This window comes from Neomonachus schauinslandi, chromosome 16, assembly GCF_002201575.2.
Source record: "Neomonachus schauinslandi chromosome 16, ASM220157v2, whole genome shotgun sequence".
Taxonomy (NCBI): domain Eukaryota; kingdom Metazoa; phylum Chordata; class Mammalia; order Carnivora; family Phocidae; genus Neomonachus; species Neomonachus schauinslandi.
The window spans coordinates 24751191-24772814 of NC_058418.1; the positions used below are offsets into that span (position 1 = coordinate 24751191).

General features: G+C 41.9%; 1 protein-coding gene across 2 annotated transcripts in view; it reads left to right on the forward strand.

The window, feature by feature from the left end:
* The window catches only part of LONP2 (lon peptidase 2, peroxisomal), a 100711-nt gene that overhangs the window by 73024 nt on the left and 6063 nt on the right, over window positions 1-21624 (forward strand). For both annotated transcript variants that reach the window (XM_021705833.2, XM_044922084.1), the window contains one exon: window positions 13478-13620. In XM_021705833.2, coding sequence (XP_021561508.1) covers window positions 13478-13620 — 143 coding nt within the window. The remainder of the gene's footprint in view (window positions 1-13477; window positions 13621-21624) is intronic.

Here is a 21624-nt window from a genome sequence, read left to right on the forward strand (position 1 = left end):
GGTCATTTGCTTACATCTCAGAATTAAATGGAATGGATAAACAGATGGAAGAAATATTTTCCAGGTATTCTATTTTAATATTCTTTGTTTTCATGAATAGATAACTACTACTAAAATTGAGAAATGTTTTACAACATAATTTCCATCTATATCTTAATAGTTACTATGTAGAAATGTTTAGTAGGTGAATTTGAAAGAAAAGGTATTTGGTTATGTTAAGGTTCATCCCCAAAATAATGAATTAAATATAGGCAAAAGGCACTTAAAAGATTTTATTGCTAGCATGAGGGGTTTTCTGGGCATTTGAACCACGGATTTCTCCATTAGAGCTAGTTCCTTTAAAAAAAAAAAAAGGCAGATTGAAAATATGCAAGCACAAATGCCTTAGCAGCCCTGGTCAGTAACTTGAATCTCAGTCGCACTTAGCACACGCTTCCTTTGGCTGGGAGCATGGTTTTCTGGAAAAGATTAACCTGAAACTGACAGCACAAATTATACAGTTGGAAATATTCAGGTTTTTCTGATTTGTTTTTAAGGTATTTTGTTTTCCCCTTTCTGCCTTCCCAAGAGAAAGCTTTCAGAAGCATTGTATCCATGGTCAGTTTAGCCCCAAGGCACATGCTTGTACTGTCTTGTAAGAAATGACAAAACCACTTATAATCTCAGCATCTCATCTCCCTTTTTAAAGTAGACTCAGTTTAAAAAAAAAAAAAGTTGTTTTTATAACTGCAGCCATACAAATCTTTCTCTTCATCCTAAATGCAGTCTGGATCCATGTGTGCATACCCACACTAAAGAGATGAGATGTAAACACTATCCCCCTTTATTGGTTCATGGATGACCCCTCTGCCAACTAGCTGTTAGTATACCTAATAACACACCTCCTACATGAATGCACACAAATAACAGTTCAAACAAATCTGCATGTTTCATTCAGGAGCCCAGTGTGATTGGATTCACCGATTAAAAAGATTGATTTTTAATCATTCAGTAATAATATTACTATATAATTAATTTTCACTAATTAAAAATGTTTATGTTTACAAAACCAGCATATTAAGACAGGTAATCTTTTGACAAATCAAAATAGTAATTATTTTGGTGATTTGTCATTTGTCCAGAGATGTTCTGAAGATTTATTTCAGCAGGCATAACTGAATAGCTGTGTTATGTAAGACACTGTGATGAGTTGGTATGGCAAGATTAGACCTCATCTAGTTTCTCATTCTACAGATAAGGAACCTAGGGCCCAGTTTCTTACTCAAGAGTTTGCTCCATAAATGTTGTTGAGTTGTGGTCTGGGTGCTGTTCACTCCTTCAGCCTAGAAGGCGTTCCAGAATAGTGGGAACTTTGATTAGAAAGGTAATTTGGCATATATTATAGTGATGGATATTGAATGCAATTCTTAGAAGTTAGGAATTTGCTTAATTTGTGATGCAGACCAGTAAAGATGCGTTCAGTGTGGAAGTAATGCATAGATTCATTGACAAGTAGTGAAGAAAATGGATACAGGCATACGTTGGAGATACTGAGCGTTCGGGTACAGACCACCGCAGTAAAGTGAATCAAATGAATTTTGTGGTTTCCCAGTACCTATAAAAGTTACATTTACACTGTCTTGTAGTCTGTTAAGTGTGCAGTGGCATTATGTCTAAAAAAATAATGTATATTACTTAATTTAAAAATATTTTATTGCTAAAAATGTTAACCATCGTCTGAGCTTTAAGCAAATCATAATCTTCTTGCTGGTGGAAGATCTTGCCTTGATGTTGATGGCTGCTGACTGATCAGGTTGTTTGAAAGTTTGGCTGAAAATTGAAGGCACGTTCTTAAAATAAGACAGTAGTGAAGTTTGCCACATCGGTTGTTCCTTTGATAAATGATTTCTCTGCAGCATGCGATGCTCTTTGGTAGCATTTACTCACAGTAGAACTTCTTTCAGAATTGGAGCCTGTCCTCTCAAACCCCTGCTCCTTTATCAACTAAGTTCATATAGTATTCTGAATTCTCAGTTGTCATTTCAAGAATCTTCACAACATCTTCACCAGGAGTAGATTCCATCTGAAGAAACCACTTTCTTTGCTCATCCGTAAGAAGCAAGTCCTCATCCATTAAAGTTTTGTCATGAGATTGCGGCAATTCAGTCCCATCTCCAGGCTCCACTTCTAACTCTAGTTCTCTTGCTCTTTCCACCACATCTTCACTGAAGTCTTAAACCTCTCAAAGTCACCCATGATGGTTGGAATCAACTTCTTCTAACTCCTGTTTATGTTGATATTTGACCTCTTCCCATGAATCACAAACGTTCTTAATGGCATCTCTAATGGTGAATCCTTTCCAGAAAGTTTTCAATTTACTTCAGTCAGACTCATCAGAGGAGTCACTGTCTATGGCAGCTATAGTCTTACAAAAATGTATTTCTTAAATAAGACTCAAAAGTCAAAATTATTTCTTGATCCATGGGCTGCAGAATGGATGTTGTGTCAGCCAGCATGAAAACATTAATCTCGTACATTTCCATCAGAGCTCTTGGATGACTAGGTGTATTGTCAATGAGCAGTAATATTTTGAGAGGAATCTTTTTTTTCTGAGCAGTGGGTCTTAACAGAGGGCTTAAAATATTCAGTAAACCATGTTGTAAACAGATGTGCTGTCATCCAGGCTTTGTGGTTCCATTTGTAGAGTACTGGTAGAGTAGATTTAGCATCATTCTTAAGGGCTCTAGGATTTTTGGAATGGTAACTGAGCATTGGCTTTAACTTAAAGTCACCAACTGCATTAGCCCCTAATAGATTCATCTGTCTTTGGAAGCTATGAAGGCATGGATTTTTCCTCTCTAGCTGTGAAAGTCCTACATGGCATCTTCTTCAAATAGAAGTCTGTTTTGTCTACTTGAGAATCTGTTGTTTACTGTAGCCACCTTCATTTAATTATCTTAACTAGATCTTCTGGATAACTTGCTGCAGCTTCTCCATCAGCCCTTGCTGCTTCACTTTGCACTCTTATGTTATGGAGAGGCTGCTTTTCTTAAACCTCATGAACCAAGCTCTGCTAGCTTCAGACTTTTCTTCGGCAGCTTCCTCACTTCTCTCAGCCTTCACAGAATTGAAGAGAGTTGGGGCCTTGTTCTGGACTGGGCTTTGGCTTTGGCTTAAGGGAATGTGTGGCTGGTTTGATCTTCTCTCCGGACTACTGAAACTTTCTGCATATCAGCTATAAGACTGTTTAACTTCCTTATCATTCATGTGTTCACTGGAGTAGCACTTTAAATTTCCTTCAGGAACTGTTCTTGGCATTTATAGCTTGGCTAACTGTTTGGCCAAGAGGCCCAGCTTTCAGCCTGCCTTGGCTTTAGACATGCTTCCTTCACTAAGCTTAATTATTTTTACCTTTTGACTTAAAATGAGAGATATGTGACTCTTCCTTTCACTTGAACACTTAGAGGCCATTGTAGGGTTACTGACTAACTTAATTTCAGTATTGCTGAGTCTCAGGAAACAGGGAGGCCCAAGGAGAGGGAGAGATGGGAATGGTCAGTCGGTAGAGCAGTCAGAACACACATATTTATCGATTAAATTCACCGTCTTACATGGGCCTGGTTCATGGTGCTCCAAAATAATTACAGTAGTAACATCACAGATCACCATATAATAATGATGAAAAAGTGAGAATGACCAAAATGTGGCTCAGAGACAAAGTGATCAAATGCAATGGAAAAATGGTGCCAACAGGCTTGCTCTATGCAGGGTTTACAGGGTTCACAGCCAGTAAATGCCATTGTCAGGATTCTAAGCGAGGCTGACTGGTGAAGTCTAAACTTAGTGTCTACACTGTGCTTTCATTATTCCTATATATCCTATGTTCATTATCCCTGTAACAACCATTTGAGGTGTAGATACTATTTCTCTCATTTCAGATGAGGAAGTGGAAGCTTAAGACAATAAGGGAAATGAACAATCTGAAAAGGAAACTAAGCAGTTCCATTTACAATAGCAAATGCAAATCAAAACTACAATAAGCTGTCACCTCACACCCATCAGAATGGCTAAAATCAAAAACATAAGAAACAAGAGGCATTGGCGAGGATGTGGAGAAAAAGGAATTACTCATGCACTGTTGATGGGAATGCAAACTGGTGTAGCCACTGTGGAAAACAGTATGGAATTTCCTCAAAAAATTAAAAAATGGAACTACCCTGCATTCCAGTAATTGCACTACTGGGTTTTTACCCAAAGAATATAAAAACATGAATTCAAAGGGATACATGCACCCCAGTGTTTATTGCAGCATTATTTACAGTAGCCAAACTATGGAAGCAGCCCATGTCCATCAACTGATGATTGGTTAGAGAAGATAATTGGATAAAGAAGATCATCAACTGACGATTGGATAAAGAAGATATATATATAAAGATACATATGTATATAGTGGAATATTATTCAGCCACAAAAAAGAGTGAAATCTTGCCATTTACAGCAACATGGATAGAGCTAGAGAGTATAATGCTAAGCAAAATGAGTCAGTCAGAAAGACAGATACCATATGATTTCACTCCTTTGTGGAATTTAAGAAACAAAAGAAGCAAAGGAAGAAAAACGAGAGAGAGACAAACCAAGAAATAGACTCTTAACTGTAGAGAACAAACTGGGGGGGGGGGGGGGGGGGGGGTATTAAAGATTACACTTAGCATGATGAGAAAAAATAAAATGAAAAACCAATTTCATTTACAATAGCATCTAAAAAAAATAAGTACTTAAGAATAAATCTCATTAAAGAGGTGAAAGACTTGTATGTTGAAAACCGCCAAACATTGCTGGAAAGAAATTTTAGAAGACCTAAGTATATGGACGGATATCTTATGTTCATGGATAGGAAGACTTAACGTTGTTAAGATCTACAATTTTAATGCCGTCTCTTCTGAAACTTCCATAGTCTCTTTCACAGAAATGGAAAAGTCGATCTTCAAATTCATGTGGAATTGCAATGGGCCCCAGATACCCAAAACAGTCTTGAAAAAGATCAAAATGGAGGATTCACACCTGCTAACTTTTTAATCTTTTATAAAGCTACATTAATTAAGACAGTATGGTACAGACATAAGAACAGACGTATAGACCATTGGAATAGAATAGAGAGCACAGAAATAAAGGCTCACATATATGGTCAATTGATTTTTATCAGGGATGCCATTCAGTAAGGAAAGGAAAGTCTTTAACAAATGGTGCTGGGAAAACTGGATATCCACATGCAAAAGAATGAATTGGGCCCTTACAAAATAAATACATAAATACAAAATTAAAATAAATACAGAAATTAACTAAATTTTGATCAGTGACCTAAACTTAAGAGCTTAAGAATAAAACGTTAGGGAAAATCCTCATAACGTTAAATTTGGCAATAATTTTATGGATATGACACCAAAAGCACAGGCAACGAAAGAAAAAATAAGTTGGACTTCATCAAAATTAAAAACTCTCGTGCATCAAAAGACACTATTAAGAAAAGAAAAAAAATAAAACCAACGGAATGGAAGAAATTTACAAATCTTGTATCTGATTAGGGATTGAGATCCAGAAATGTATAAAGAACTCTACAACTCAACCAACAGAAGCAACCCAATTCAAAAATGAACAAAGGACTTGAATAGCCATTTCAAAGAAGACAGACAGCTGGCCAGTAAGCACACGAAAAGATGCCTAACGTGAGAACCACAGTGATATATTACTTCATACCTGTAATTTAAAAATGGAAAATAAAAAGCAGTGCAGATGTGGAGAAACTGGTGGGGGCATAAAATGGTGCAGCTCCTGTGGAAACCAGTTCATCAGTACTTCAGCAAGTTACACATGGAACCACCATATAACCCAGCAATTCCACTTCTAGGTGTATAGCCAAGAGTGTGGAAAACAGGGACCCAGACAGATACCAGTGTTCATGGCAGCATTCTTCACCAGATCCAAAAGATGGAAACAATTCAGGTGGCCATGATGAGTGGATAAACAAGCTGTGGTAGACACACACCATTATTCAGCCATAGGAAGGAGCGAAAAATCTGATAGATGCTACAGCATGGCTAGACCTAGAAAACATCGTGCCAAGTGAAATAAGCCAGACACAGAAGGACAAATATTGTATGGTTCCATGTAATGGGAGCTACCTAGAATAGGCACATTCATAGAGACAGAAAAGTAGAACAGGGGAGAGGAGGATGGGGAGTTATTATTTAATGACTACAGAGTTTATGCTGAGATAATGAAAAAGTTTTGGGTATAGATGGTGGTGATGGTTATATCAACATTGCAGATGTATTTAGTTCCACTGAATTGTGTACTTGTAGATGGTTAAAATGATCCATATTATGTGATACATATTTTACCATAATAAAAACACTTTTTAAAAAAATAGGTTAAGGAAATTGCCCAAAGTCATAGAGCTTACAGGTGGAAAGAGCTGGACCACAAACCCAGGCTCTCCAACTCCAAGGCCTCTTGGAAGTAAGGAGGATCAGTTGTACTTCTCCTGGATATTTCTGAGGATCTACCCAAAGGGAGGAATACTGAAAATGGGAAGTTTCATGTTTTTGTACCTAAAGCAATTTGATGTATCTGTATTTGTGTCTGAGGCCCTAAGATCTTAATCTAAACAGAGGGACGCCTTAGTGGCTCAGTCGGTTAAGCGTCTGTGTTCGGCTCAGGTCACGATCCCAGGGTCCTGGGATCGAGTCCTGAATCGCACTCATTGCTCAGCGGGGAGCCTGCTTCTCCCTCTGCCTGCCCTCCCCCTGCTTGTGTGCACTCTCTCTCTCTCTCTCTGACAAAATCTTTAAAAATAAATAAATATATTAGCTACTCATAGTGGTTAAGAGTTGACTTCTGGGAAGATCTGTCGCTGTTTAGAAACAAGTGTTTTTGTACAGTGTTAAAGGATAATAATTTTTTTTTTAATATTCTAGAGAGAGAACACGAGCGGGGGGAGGGGCAAAGGGGGGGGGGGAGAGAGAATCTCAAGAGACTCCCTGCTGAGTTTGGACCACACCCCCCCAACACGGGGCTCGATCTGACCGTCCATGAGATCATGATCTGAGCCAAAATCACAAGTTGGATGCTTAACCAACTGAGCCACCCAGGCACCCCAGGATGATAATTTCTTTTTTTTTATTTATTTTTTTTTTTTATTTTTTTTTTTTTTAAAGATTTTATTTATTTTTTGACAGAGAGAGAGAGACAGCGAGAGAGGGAACACAAGCAGGGGGAGTGGGAGAGGGAGAAGCAGGCCTCCCGCTGAGCAAGGAGCCGGATGTGGGGCTCGATCCCAGGACTCCGGGATCATGACCTGAGCCGAAGGCAGACGCTTAACGACTGAGCCACCCAGGTGCCCCCAGGATGATAATTTCTTAACAGCAAAATCATTGCCATCATACAAATATAAAATGACCATATGTCAAAGATTTTGATTAACTCATTAATTAATGAGACAACCAGTGAGATGTTACAGTTGGTTCAGTGGAGAATCCAGGAGTACACCTGTATGTAGGCAGTCAGGAATGCTGAAATTGGCAAAACCAGCTTCATGGGACAGGGAGAGAGGGTGAGTTGCACCTCTGTTGAACAAAGCTCACTTTCATTTCTACACACGAGCATCATTTGCATTACTTTCAGTTTCTGCAGCTTACAGAATTGAAAAATAGCTGAGAAGCAGTAAGACACAGACTAGCTGGAAGGATACGCTGGACAGGACACCCATTTGTCTATTTTCACTCATCCCCAAGTCTGTCACAGTTTTGGGGGGTTTTTTTGGACAACAGTCATAGAAGGGAATCTGTGTCTGTAGTACCAGTTGATTATTTTCAATTAGGAAAATATAATCTAATTTCTAAATTTACCACCAAGTTGCCTTGTTTTGTCAAGGAACTCGAACTACAGGCAGTTTTTCTAGACTGCACTTGAGGGTTGGGACAAAAGGTGTCCTTGGTCGGGTGCCAGGAATCCTGGTACTGTCTATAATTTGCTGTGCACTTAGGCAATTGGTTTAACCTCCCTGGGTCTCAGTTTCCTTGAGTAAAAAATAGAGGGTTGGGTCAGATCTCTGACTTTCTGCCTTTTAAAGTTTTATATATCATGGTTTTATCCTGTGCTTCTTGAATTCCTGATTCTTCCTGAATTCTGCTAAGGCTCAGAATGAGACCCAGATGTTCTCAGGGAGCTATTTCAGGGACATTGTATTAATATGACAGAAACAGGTAGTGTTCATTTCTTTGGAGAACTAACCCTGTGTTTTGGGCCCTGGCGATTGCTGGCTGCAGTTAACAGTATTCTGGTACACTCCATCCTTCCCTCCTCCATCCCTACCCCGCGAGCATTAGAAACCAGCTCTTTGTGAAAATGAAGACTTCGTCCATTATCAAGATGACAGGGTTCCTATGACCGCTCTGCCTCAAAGTGTAGCTTTTGAACTCATGAGCCGGCACTCACAGGTGTAGTGCATACTTGAAGTTAAGCAGAATACAGAGAATAATAAGTGATAACTAAAATGTTCTGTCTGGAGTAAAGATGATTATAGATCACCTAGGGCATCTGTGGTTTGGTAGATTTTCATTGCCCCTACATCCTGGGGAATTGTTGTTGTTAGTAGCCTTTTTTGTGTTCCTGGCCTCTGCTGTTTTCCATTGGTTGGATCCCCTACCAAGAGATGCCATTTGCCACGAGATTTATTCAAAAGGCAAGAAACTTTTTTTTTTTTTTAACACAAAGCTCCTGGGCGTTTCCGGAGATGATATACCCCTCTATTCTCCCTCCTTACCTCCCCTCTTAATATCTTCCTCTCTCCCTCCTTCCACAGTGATTCTTGGGCCCTTGGGCCTGCTTTCATTTAAGTCATGCTCCTCTGAGAGAGGAAAAGTGGTTGGGAAAGCACACTTGATCGCGTCCCTGGGACAGCTGCTCTGGAAAGCCTAATCCTTTCTCATGAGGAGTTTGTAGCTGTAGAGTGTCTTTTTCTAATAGCTGGGGTGACATCAGCTCCCCTGAGGGGGGGCGCCGGTGAGCAGAGCGAGCGCGTTGCAGCTTGTGCCCGGCTGCTGCTTGTTTATCTGCTGCCTTCGTGCTGGGGAACTCCTTGGTTATACCCTGACCATCCTGGCTGCGTCCTGAATTAGACTCTGTTAGGACAGGCTGATCGATAACATGGATGAAAGAAGAGCTGGGAGACCTCTCTGAGCAGAGTGAATCACCGAAAAGAACTTCAGCTCCCTCCCACTTTTAGAACAGTTCCATCTTTGAAGTGAAGAAACAGTTGAAGTGGAGTGAGGCTGAGCTAGCTTCTCATTTTATTTTTCCATGGCCTTTCTTTTCAACTTCTATTTAATAGCACTTTATTATTTTTAAGAATATGCTTCCAAGTTATTTGTAAAGGAAATTTTGGTGCATTGAATGTAATAGTAATATATATTACAGCCTAGGGAAGAATCTTGAATTTTGTTATCTTTTTCTTTTTTTCTTACAAATGTTAAATTTATGTGGCTCCCAACAGTCCTGTGATTGTGGTTGAAGCCCTCTCTCTGGGGCCCTGAGTGGAATTAGGTTGCAAAGGGCACTTTGTTTTCTTCAGCAAAAGGGGCTATGGAGTAAGAACTGGGAGTCTTAGAGGTCTGTGTGAAATATTTCTCTAACTCTATAACTCACTTCCTCCCATTTATACATATTTTGGCTTTAAACATTGTTAAATTCTCCCAGCGACTCTACGACTCTACAAGGGTTACTATAATTATTATGGTTTTACAGATTAGAAAAACAGATACAGGGGGGTAAAGTAACTTTCTTTAGGGCCAACTGGGAAGCCAGAGCCAGGATTGGAGACTGTTATTTATTGACTATTTCACCATGTAATCTTAATCTCATAACTCAGGGAATAACTTTAACATTTTGGACTATATCATTTCATTCATTCTCACGTATATTTATATTAGTAAAAATCATGCCATGTGAAAGTGTATATCCTCCTCTTTCCTCAAATTGACGTTGTTTCAAAAGAATTTTCTCACATTACTTAAAAACACTCAGGAAACAATTTTACTGACTGCGTCGTATTTTCTTAGATGGCTGTACCACAGTTTAACTATGTTCCTGACGTTGAGTATTTATATTGGATCTCATTTTTGCTCTTAGAGTCAGTCTGCAGCAGGTAGCTTTGTTGTCTAAACTGTTGCCTACACAACAGTCATCTGCACTTCGGATTATGTCTTAAGGGTAGGTGCCTGCAAACTGGGACCACTGGGTCTCTGAGTATGAATATTTGGGAGGCTTTCCTGGAAGATTGAATCACTTTATATTTCCATAAGCTCGGTGTTTGGGAAGATTTCTTCACTTTAACAGTGATCTTTGTCATTTCTTAAACTAGTTTGCTAGAGTTTAATTTGGTAACCAACAAATGGTATCTTACTCTTACAATGTAAACTTCTTTGCTGCTTGGTGAAACAGTCCTTTTCATGTGACTGTTAGCCATTAGCCATCTGAAGAACCACCGTTTCTGCCCAAGAGAAGGGCACAGAAGAGGAAGACTGAGGCTCAGCAGGAAGCACTCGCGGGACAGAGCTCGTGTTATGTTGGGAGAGGTTGAACTTTCTTTATTGTTGTTTGCCTCACCTTGAGAAGTCCACCTTGCTTGAAGGCTACAGTCTGAGGCAAAGCCAGCAGTGAGTCCTCGGGACCCTGCCACTGTCTCCTGTGGGTACTGAGCCCTCTGGCAGGGGGGAAACGTGGCACTAGAGCTGAGTGCTTGAAAGCTCATACATAGGACGCAGAGGGCTCACCTGTAACCAGTATTTCATGCCTTGAAGGGCATCTTTGTGAGATGATGATGTACTGGTTGGTTGTTTGACTGAGGAATCGAAGTGTGAATTCTCTGAATTCTGTTTCTTTACTGTCACTTTGCAGTTCATGTAGGACCTTGTGGATGATACTTAAATCCAGTGCTAGCCTATCTTTCCTGCTTAGCTGGCACCATTTTTTTGGCTTGAGTTTTTTGTTCTCCAGGCTCATGTTGTAATGATGGAGCATTTTGAAGCACAGATTAGTTCTAATTTTATTGAATTCTTACACGGTTGCTGTGCCTAAAGCCTGAAGGAAATGGCCATCTTTTATCTTATGAGGTCTCGTTGCATTAGAAATAGCTTTCCCGGGGTGCCTGGGTGGCTCGTCAGTTAAGCATCTGCCTTCTGCTCAGGTCATGACCCCAGGGTCCTGGGATCAAGCCCTGCATCCGGCTCCCTGCTCAGCGGGGAACCTGCTTCTTACTCTCCCTCTGTCTGTCCCTCTGCCTGCTTGTGCTCTCTCTCTCTCTCTCAAATAAATAAAATCTTAAAAAAAAAAAAAAAAGAAATAGCTCTCCCCACCACCACTTCCTCAGTACTCAAAGCACTAAGTTGACTACTCTACTTGGAGAAAGGGATTGGATGTCCTGAAGCATTAGTTACATAATTGTGGATTGGCTTTCACCCATCCAGCTTGACCTCCTCCTGTGATCGTGAATTCCAGGCTGGCAACAGTAATTAGATCTCAGAAAAGCCTGTCGTCCAAAAGCACACCAGGCTAAAGAACCTCGAAGCCTCTTCTATGCATCAGCTGAAGTTTCAGAGCCCTTCATTTTTAGGATACAGTAGTAACCTTAGACAGGTAGTGCTTTTCTTTCTGTGCATTAATTTAAATTAAGCAATGACACCTACTTTCTGTTCTGCTTTGAGATCTACAGAGAGCTAACCTGGCCATTCAGGTGCCTTTCCACCCTTGCTCAGTGATACTGCTTAGATAGACTGCAAACAGGGCAGCAGGCAGAAAACCTCCCATGCCCATAAGCTACTAAGTAACCCAGTGATAGCTAGATTTAGTAAAACAGGTAAGTGCTGTAAGAAGTTGGAAATATCAGGGAAGACTTCCTAGAACCCAAACTTTGAAAGATGAAATGACATTCCAAAGAAATGACTGTGAGAATATATATAACTCAAGACTTACACTTAAAGGTACAACGTCATTCTGCAGTCTGCAAAGGGTTTTCTCTTTAATTCTCTAATCCTCACAAGAACCCTGTAGAGATAGGTAGTACGAAGTTGAATGCTGGGCAGAGGGTCTGACAGGCAGCGAGTGGTTGAAAATCTGAGCTGTTGTCTGGTTTCCATCATGTATCTTTTGTGATTCAGTCTTGAAGAGGAGCCCCAGAGATCCCAGCAGACTGAGAGAGCCATTCACCCGGAAGGTCATAGCAAGGCTGTTCTATGCAGGGGTAATTTAGGGACACCCCAGCCCCCAGGATGTTTCCAGTTATCGTTGGAGTCTAAAATGAGGGCCTAATATTATAAAACACATTCAGGAATCACTTTTGGAAGGAAAGGAGTTAGTGAAAAAACAGTTCTTTTAACTTCGTGAGATATCAGAAAGGGAGAATCATACCAAAAATAAAATACACAATGGCAAGTTTATAATTATTATATGTTGTATATTATAGTAATTATTTCCAGAAGGAAGGATGTATGTAAAAAAAAAAAAAGATCATAAAGGTATTTTACAACATTTCATGAGATAGTATAAGAGCTGGAAGAGTTATGGCAAAGCTAAAAGAAAAGCAAAACTTAGGAATAAGGATGAATAGAGACAAATATTTCATACATTTTTTCAACGTCTATTCATTTCAGGTTTCTGGCTACAGGCTTACATAACGTTTTTCTTTCCTCAAACTGGAATTACAGAGAGGAGCAGAAAGGTGGTCTGATAAGGCAGTTGGTGCCTGTTCCTTGTATGTCTAGGCTCAAACCAGGAGTCCGTGCTCCGACAAGTTGTTAGCAACCAGGGCTCTTAGGCAGGTCAAGGAAATAGTCCATTATCATAGGGGTCTCAGACCAGGCTTCATATGCTTTTACCCTGGCACTGCCAGGTATGCTTGTTTTTATTGGAAAATAACCTTTTTGCAAAAGAAGCATTGCTTATACAGGGATCCATCATTTCCAAGTTCTTTCCGCCTGTCAGGAAATGGGACACCTGATGGGACCCCTCTGAAGAGGGAGTTGAAAGCTTTGTGTTCTGTTGATCTGACAGAATTATACAAGGTAATCTATTGCATGTGACCCTTCAGTATCTGCCCTCTAAAGTTGAGCAGGGCCAGGCATTGTTCTTGGCTTAAGAATATAATAGGTTAAAAAAGCAGACAGACAAGGTTGTGCCTTGCTGGAGCTTATGTGCAGTGGGAGGGTAGACAAATAAGTGAGAATAAATGAACAACACGGTGCATTATATCACCCTTTGGGGGCTCTTGAAAGACAGAGTCTCTGCCTGAGTTCCACAGATCATGAGATAAATTTTTGTGCCTGAATAAATATATAAAGGTGACTGATCTGTTAAAGTCCGCTGTACTTCTGTTTGATGTATACTACTAATGAATTTTCAAACCTGCCAAACTCTGAGAATTTCTAAACACATTTTTCTCTCTTAGGTTGCAGAGAACAGATCTTAGAAGATGCAAAACCTGAATCTGTCAGTGACACTCCGGACTTAGCCCTACCACCTGAAATGCCGATTTTGATTGATTTCCATGCTCTGAAAGACATCCTTGGGCCCCCGATGTATGAAATGGAGGTGATTCTCATTTCTTTGTTGATGGCCTCCAGTTTACTCTGATGGCTGCTTCACAGGTTGGAGGAGAGTCAGAACAGGTTTGGGAGGCTGAATTTTGTCTGGAGATTGGAAACTTGTTTTCTCCATGGTATTGAATTTTAGTGCCCGGTGTGATAATAAGTAAGTCTTTTGCAGAGAGCCAGAGACTCTGGCCACACCCTTTTCTGGAAACTCGGTCTGATCTTATTCTCTGCCCTCCAGTTCCATTTTAACAACAGTGTCTCTGACTTTCCTCCTTAGAAATTCTATATTCCCATTAATGCCTAATTAAGGATTTTTTTGTGCTCTCAGAGTCTTGGGGGACAGAGGCAGGGAAACAACCTAAGTATAAAATATCTGAAAACGTGAGCCTAGCTTTAACTGCCCTAGTGCAGACCCAGACTGCATCTTTCAGAAATCTGTCATTTTGTTGTTAATAGCTCCTTGGGTTAAAGCCACGCAGCCCTATTAACATCTTTCTCCCCTAACTGTCCCTCACCACAGAATGTCCAGTCAGAAAGGCCTGAGCCCCAGGACTTAGTTGAGGCAGGTGGATGGAAAAAGGTATTGAGTCTGTGTCTGCTGAGGCATTTTGATACATTGCATAGGATTCTTACATGAGCTAGTATGGGTCAGTGACTGGAAAAGATTTTTGTTATACTACTGAACATAGTATGTTCTTCAGAAGCTTTACCATCACTTCCTATCAGTTTAAGAAAAAAAATGATTTTCAGAAGAATAAGTCTGATAAATTATACAGAAGATAACCTCTCCCTCTGACATTCAAAATCACTACCAGTAGATGCGGATTTCCTCAAGTCTTAAAACTGTGGAGAGGAAAAGTAGTCCCCAAACCCATCTTGTTTATCTGTTTAAACTCTGAGCTGGTCATTAAGGCTAATGAACCTCTCTACAAAACTCTGTGACAAGAATAGAACTTGTTTACTCTCAACAGTAAATCTGGTCTTGAACAGTAAGAGTCAGAGGCAGATTGGTTATTTGAATTCTTAAGATGTCATGGATTTAAATTTTGAAGTGTTTAAAGAAATGGAGCAAAACTTTCCTTGCTTGAAAAAGTGAGCAAAACCTACTTTTCTGTTCTGCAAGAATGCAGTGGTTTTGAGAGTGAAGACGAAAACAGGTTCTGACTCCTGCATTTCCAATGGGCTTTTTTCTCTAAGCTTTCCAGAACAGTACGTTCCAGAAGTTCTTTGGGAATTTAAACTAGAGCAACAGATAACAAAAGATTGATGTATTTTTCTGTTGCATATACCCCTTCTCTCCCAGTCATTTCTGCTGCTTTTAGGTTTGGAAGCATTGTTGAGATTCTTGGACCTTTGGGAAAAAAAGGAACCAAAAGAACAGAAATGAGAAATTTTATAAACACTGCTTAACAGCTCTGTTTGATATCGTTGGAGAAACTCATTTTCCCTTAGGCATCTGAGCACTTTTCGCCAACATGAATCTGAAAGGTAGAGTCTAGTAGCCTTTTGCCTTTTAAAAATAGCATCTTAGAATAGAAGGTCTGGTGTTTGGGAGTTTGGAACATTTTGTTCATCTTTTCCACACTTGAGAGAATTCACCCTCTAGCCTGGGGTTTCTGTCTCTACCTCTAGTGGTCTGATGAACCATCAGCCCCAAGCGGCTTAACCACCCTTGCCCGAGCTTTTGCATCTCTGAGATTAAGATTTATGGAACATTTCTTTATTGTCTTATTGCCCTGAGGGCCATCACTGTGCTGGGAGTCTTCCATTTTATACCCGGGAAGAAGCTTGAAGAGATTAAATGAGTCCTGCAGATTCACATAAGGTGCAAATAGTGAAGCCAGTAGTCAAACTCAGACCAGCTGATGGCAAGTCCAGTATTCTTTCTGCTCTTCTCCAGTCCCCTGTCCGACCAAGTTAATTCCTGCCCTTCGCTGCTGAGAAGAGAACGGCTTGAAGTATGGCAGTTTAAAAAAAAAAAAGACATCTGCTCTACGTCAGATTTTTGTTTGTATTCTTACCCAGTGTAGTGCTGTGTTTTGGAATGGGAGAGTTTGGCCTGGGGTTCTTGGCCACTTTTTGTGTGTATCTGTTAGGTATCAGGCACCATGGAAGACCCTCTAACAAGTGACACGTCTTTGAATCCTCAGTCATGGCGTCTTTCCAAGAACAGATGAGGAAACAGGCTTAGAGTGTTTAAATAACTTGCAAGAAGACACAGCTTTTGCCAGAATGGAGATTTGGTTCAAGCCTGACTGCCTCCAGAGCTGTGCTCTGTTTCTCACGTGCAGAGAATGTAGCGCTGGCACGTCTGGGGTCTCGGTTCTCACAGAGAATGCGCAGTGGCCGGCCTTCGTCACTCTTCTTCCTGCAATCCTGGGGAAAAGGTCTGGAGAGAGATTGGACTAGGAATGTTGGAGTATGTGTTGAAGTGATCCACGATGTTGTAAGGCACCTTTTTTTGGTTTAAATGCCTGTATTCTTCATAAAGGTAAAAGTCTAGGGTCTGTCATTTCTTCTAGAAAGAGTTTCATTTGTTCAGTAGATAACGTGTTGAAGAGCTGCTGGTAAATACAGTAGTAAACAGGCAAGGTATGATCTCTACCTTCATGGTGCTTCCTTTCATAGAGAAAATAAACAAGTTAGCATGTAATTGTAAGTTGCGATTGGTGCTGTAGGGAAGACAGGCAGCACTGAGATTGGGGGGGAGGGGGGTCACTGCTCCAGCACCATCTGAGACATCGTTTATGGGTAGTCTTGGGCTTGTTGACAGTTTACATACAGGGAACAAAGGAAACAGTCATTAGAAGGAACTTCTGGGCTTCTGGTGGGAGCAACAGGATTTTTGTGTGGCAGTGCCATTTACCACGATGAGAAAGACAGGGATGGTGAACATGTCAAGTTTGAATTGTCTGAAACATGTGAAAGGAGACATGGACACGCAGGCCTGTTGTCCAGAGGAGAGGTCCAAGGTGGAGGCATGAGTTACAGAGTCATCAGAAGATAGAGAATATTTCAAGTCCCAGAAATGTTGAGGTCAACCAGAGGAAAAAGTATACACAGAAAGAGCCAGTAGCATAGAGGCAGGCCCTGAAGAATGCCAATACTTAGGGTCATGGAGAGGAAGAGGAGCCCTCAAAAAAAGAGAGCGAAAGAAGTAACAAGCAGGCAGGTAAGAGGGAAATGGGTTTTATCCTGCCATGAGAACTGAGGAGGAAACCCTCCAGAAGGAGGGAATGGCCAAATGTGTTTGCTGTTTGTGTATTCGCGTTGATAGCATGGAGGTCGGTGACCTTGGAAGAGGGGAGTGGTGGGCATGGGAGATTTGGGAGTGTGTGGAAGAAAGAACGGGAGGTGAGGAAACAGTGTGGAGGCTCCTCTTCAGAACTTGGCTATGAAGGATTGCAGAGAAATGATGTGGCCACAGGGAGGCTGTTTGCAAGTGGAGGCCTATGTGCTGATCACAGCAAGCCAGTAGAGAGAGCGGGATGGATGTTGCCGGAGGGACAGCAGGAACAGTCTTTGGGCACGTGAGATGGGGTGGGACCCACAGTGTGAGGGGATGAAATCGTGTGCGACCGAGGATGCCCTCTGTGGGGTATAATGAGGAAAGGGGCGAGAAGAGTGAGTTATTTACAAGAAAATGTTGATAATGATGGAACGAAGGCTTGTTCTTGTCACTGGGAGAGAAGTGAAGCCAGGACAGAGCAGGTGCAGAATGTGAAGGTGGCAGCGTCGATGGTCTTGAAGACAAGGGAACTAGAGGGATAAGAAAATGATCCGGGCTGGGAGCATTTAAATTCAGATTTCAGACGTGGTGGAATTTCTGCTGGTGATAAGGACCTGGAAGAGAGTGGCTGAGGTATGGTGAGGAAGCCGTTGTTGGGATCGAGGAGCTGTTCCGAGAACACAGAAGCCAGGTAGCAGCAGAGCATGAGCTGTTCGCCGAAGACACCATGGGTGATAGCAGGATGCAGGGTGGTGAGGAAGGGGAAGAGTGTTCTGAAGGCAGAACATAGTGGGAAAGGAATGGAGGTGGGGGAGCCAGCTGCCGGAGCAGGGGGTTAGGCGAAGGGAGGAGGAAGGAGGCCCCTCACTCACCAGGTGATAAACCCAGCCTCCTTGAGTGGGATGCGTTGGGGCTAATTACATGTATGTGTTTAGACGGGTTTTAGGATTGGGTGAGTTGATGTATGTAAAACCCCCACCGTAGTGCCTGGTACATGCTAAAAATGCACAAATGCTGGTTCCTGCAACTGCCTTACTCCCAAAAAACTATCATCCCTAATCACCAAAACAACAACAACAACAAACAAAATGCCATTTTTATTGTTTTTGTAGTCCTCATTTTATACCTGCATTTAATAGTCTTCCACCACCCCTAACTGTTCTTCACTCTCGTCAAAGATGAGTCTGCAAAAATATGTTAGTGCCAAAAGTGTGGCTGACCTAACAAACTACCAGTGAGGAAGAAGGTAAGAAGGCACATTTTATTCATAGTTCTGTCCCTTTAGAATTCCCTAAACAGGTTGGAAAAGGACTTCTAGGAACTTAGTTTAGATTTCATGTTTAGGAATAGTATCATAAGTCACCTTTTCTAATACAATGAGATTTCCTAAAGAGACAAGATCAATTAAACTCACTTTAAGAAAAGGAAAGGAAAGGAACGCTCTCCCTCCACTGGGAGAGAAGGAGGGAAGGAGTGGGCGTGGGCGCAGGTGTCTGCAGCCCTCTGGGCGTCCGTCATGCCGAGTACTTAGGGTACTTCCTCAGAAGCTCGGGCCGGGGCCACATCCATCGGCAGAGGAAGCAGGAAAGGCTCAGGAGTCAAGTGACAGTTACTTAATCTTATTTGATCTGGTCAGTTAGGAGATGACCTTTAATAATGGTCAGCTCAGTTGTAATTACTTTTATTGGTTGGTTACATGAACATCCTTAGAGTGAAATGAGAATCTTACAATTGTCATTTGCATCCTAGTGAAAGCAGGAGAGGCCTCCACGTCACTGGATACATATCCTAGCAGGCCAGTCTTGCAGTTGACCAAAAATCTCTGGGGGTAATAATAGTCTTAAACTCACAGACTGTAAATGTAGTGACACAATCAGAAGAACAGGTAAGCTGTAGTCATTGCAGCCTCAGAAAGCCAGTCATCCACGCCCTAAGTGTCTGCATTCTGTCTGGCCTGCTCGTCCTGAGATTGTGTTTTCTAAGTATTCCTGACTCCATTCATATTTTGTATTAAAGCCTTAGCGCTGGCTTCCTGCAGTGGTGTATGAAAAGTCCTTTTCCAGAGGTCACTGCCCTTAAAAAATAGTAATATTAAAGGGAAGAAGATAGACATGCACATTTTTAAAAGCATCTGGAATAGGGGCGCCTGGGTGCCTCAGTCGGTTATGTGCAGACTCCTGATTTCGGCTCAGGTCATGATCTCAGAAGTGTGAGATCGAGCCCTGCGGTGGGCTCCACACTCAGGAGTCTGCTTGTCCCTCTCCTTCCCTCTCTACACCTCCCCTACTCACACTTACTCTCTCTCTTTCTCTCCCCCCCAAATAAATAAATAAATATTAAAAAAATAAAAGCATCTTGAATAAAATGCATCCAAAGGTGAATTCCGGGAGATTCCATCAGCATGCTTGCCTTTCAAACAGACAAAATCAGGTGCTGGAAATGGGCAGAGTATAAACACTAGTGAAATGCCCGCAAGAGTTATGGTCGTGAAGTCCCCATGCACTCCATTTAACCTGCTGCGCCACACGCGCCTGTGTCAGACACTCAGCCTGGCCCGGTGCCCCACCACGGACTGACTGTGCCAAGAAAAGGCTCTACTGAAAGAGGTGGAAGCAGCTGGCTCTCTGCGGTGCGGTGGCAGCCAGACTGGGGCTATAAACACGGCTTTGAGAGCTGACAGTGGTGGACCACTGCACCTCTCCCAGGCAAACGGGATCTGACCTGCCCTTTTCTGAATGCTATGGAAACAGATTTGCAACTAGGAAAATCAAATATTCATGAATTCAAGGCTCAAGATCTTAGTACAAAGACTTGAAAGAAGTTGGCAGATGGATAGCTGCCGTGGTGACAGCCTGGCAGGAGCACAAAAAGCTCTCTGAGGTATAAAAGAAACCAGTTGACAGTGGCTGCCGTCCCACGGCCATCTCACAGCTCAGGTTGCGCGGTCAGTGTGGTACATGTTTGCGCTGGAAAGAAGGCCATGGAATTACCTGTGTCTGCAGTCCTTGGCTCCTGCTGGCCTCTGTCTCAGGATGGCTTCCTGGCCCTTCTCCTCCCAGCAGACTCTTACTCATATTTTAAGACACTGCTCAGCCTCTTCTCTGACACTTGTCCCTGCTCCCCAGACAGGGATCTGTGACTCTTCAGGGCCTGTAGATGGAAGCCCTTGGTACACACCCCGCTGTCTCCCCGTGCTGGAGTAGAATCGTGCCTTTATCTAATGTGCTTGAGTAGTCTGTCAGTTCCAAGTGGTATTCGCTTTTATGTCTCTATGAGCTGTCATGGAACCTAGCTCAGGATGCTCGGTAAAGCACTATTGAATGAGCGTAAAGCCCTCGATCCCTCTCATGAGGCCGCAGTAGTAAATAACAGCGTCCTAAAACTGTGAGCATTGATCGAGGCTTGGAACCGTCACAAGGAGTTGTACGTATTTACTGTTTCAGTCAGGTATCACTATTTCCAGTTAATCAAGGGGGATGAACAGTAGGAAGTTGCAATGATTATACACAGATGCTCTTCCAGCGTGGCTACCGTCGAACTGATAAGAATGAACCAGACTTAGAAGACATATTCTTTTTTTCTTTAAAGATTTTATTTGACAGCACAAGCAGGGGGAGTGGCAAGGAGAGGGAGAAGCAGGCTCCCCGCTGAGCAGAGAGCGCATAGTGGGGCTCGATCCCAGGACGCTGAGATCATGACCTGAGCCGAAGGCAGATGCTTAACTGATTGAGCCACCCAAGTGTCCCTAGAAGACATATTCTATTATTAATTAGGTCTTTCATTAAATATTTTCAACACTCCTTAAATCTGCATATTTACATGATTGATTTCCATGATATAATTATTAAAGAAGAGATCAACCATTTCTTTATAAACAAGATTTAGTTAACAGATAAGGAAATTGAAGCACAAGGATATACCTGTGGGAAATTGAATGACAAAATGAGCTTGGGATGCTTGTGTTCCACTTTGACATCTAGCAGGGAAAACATTCTCAGCTTCGAGCTGAGGCCTGTCTTGGCTAATATAACTGATGATTCCACAGACCAGCAGTGCAATTAGAAACTGACAGAAAAGTACTGATACACATAGTTTTGAAATTATTGTGTTGAATCACTTTCTAAGGAGTGCTATGAGACACAAATTGTTCTGTGCGAACGGGTTAAGATGGCTGGGAAGCTGCACACAAGAGCAGGAAAGAAGCATAGGTCTTACCCTTTACATTCACAGTTACTTGCATTCGCCTCATTTCTGAGGGAAAGTACATAGAAACCTGATGCGTGATTGTTACAGTTTCAGAGCACGTGCCCTCAAAAGTATGACTCCGGGGCCGCCTGACTGGCTCATTTGGAGAAGCACATGACTCTTGATCTTGGGGCTGTGAGTTCGAGCCCCACATTGGGTGTAGAGAATACTGAAAAATAAAATCTTTTTGAAAAACGTATTATGGGGCGCCTGGGTGGCTCAGTTGGTTAAGCGTCTGCCTTCAGCTCAGGTCATGATCTGGGGTCCTGGGATCGAGCCCCATGTTGGGCTCTCTGCTCAGCAGGAAGTCTGCTTGTCCCTCCCCTTTGCCCCCTCTGCCCACCCCCCCCACACTCATAGAGGAGCACATTTTCTCTCCCAAATCTGAAATCTTAAAAAAATATATATATATATGTTTCCAAGTCTAAGAATCTAAGAATTAAAGATCCTTTACCTTTTAGATAACAGCTGTTAGCCTTAATCACGGAGATTCTTGGGTTGCTGGTAGTCAAGCCCCCTCACTTCTCC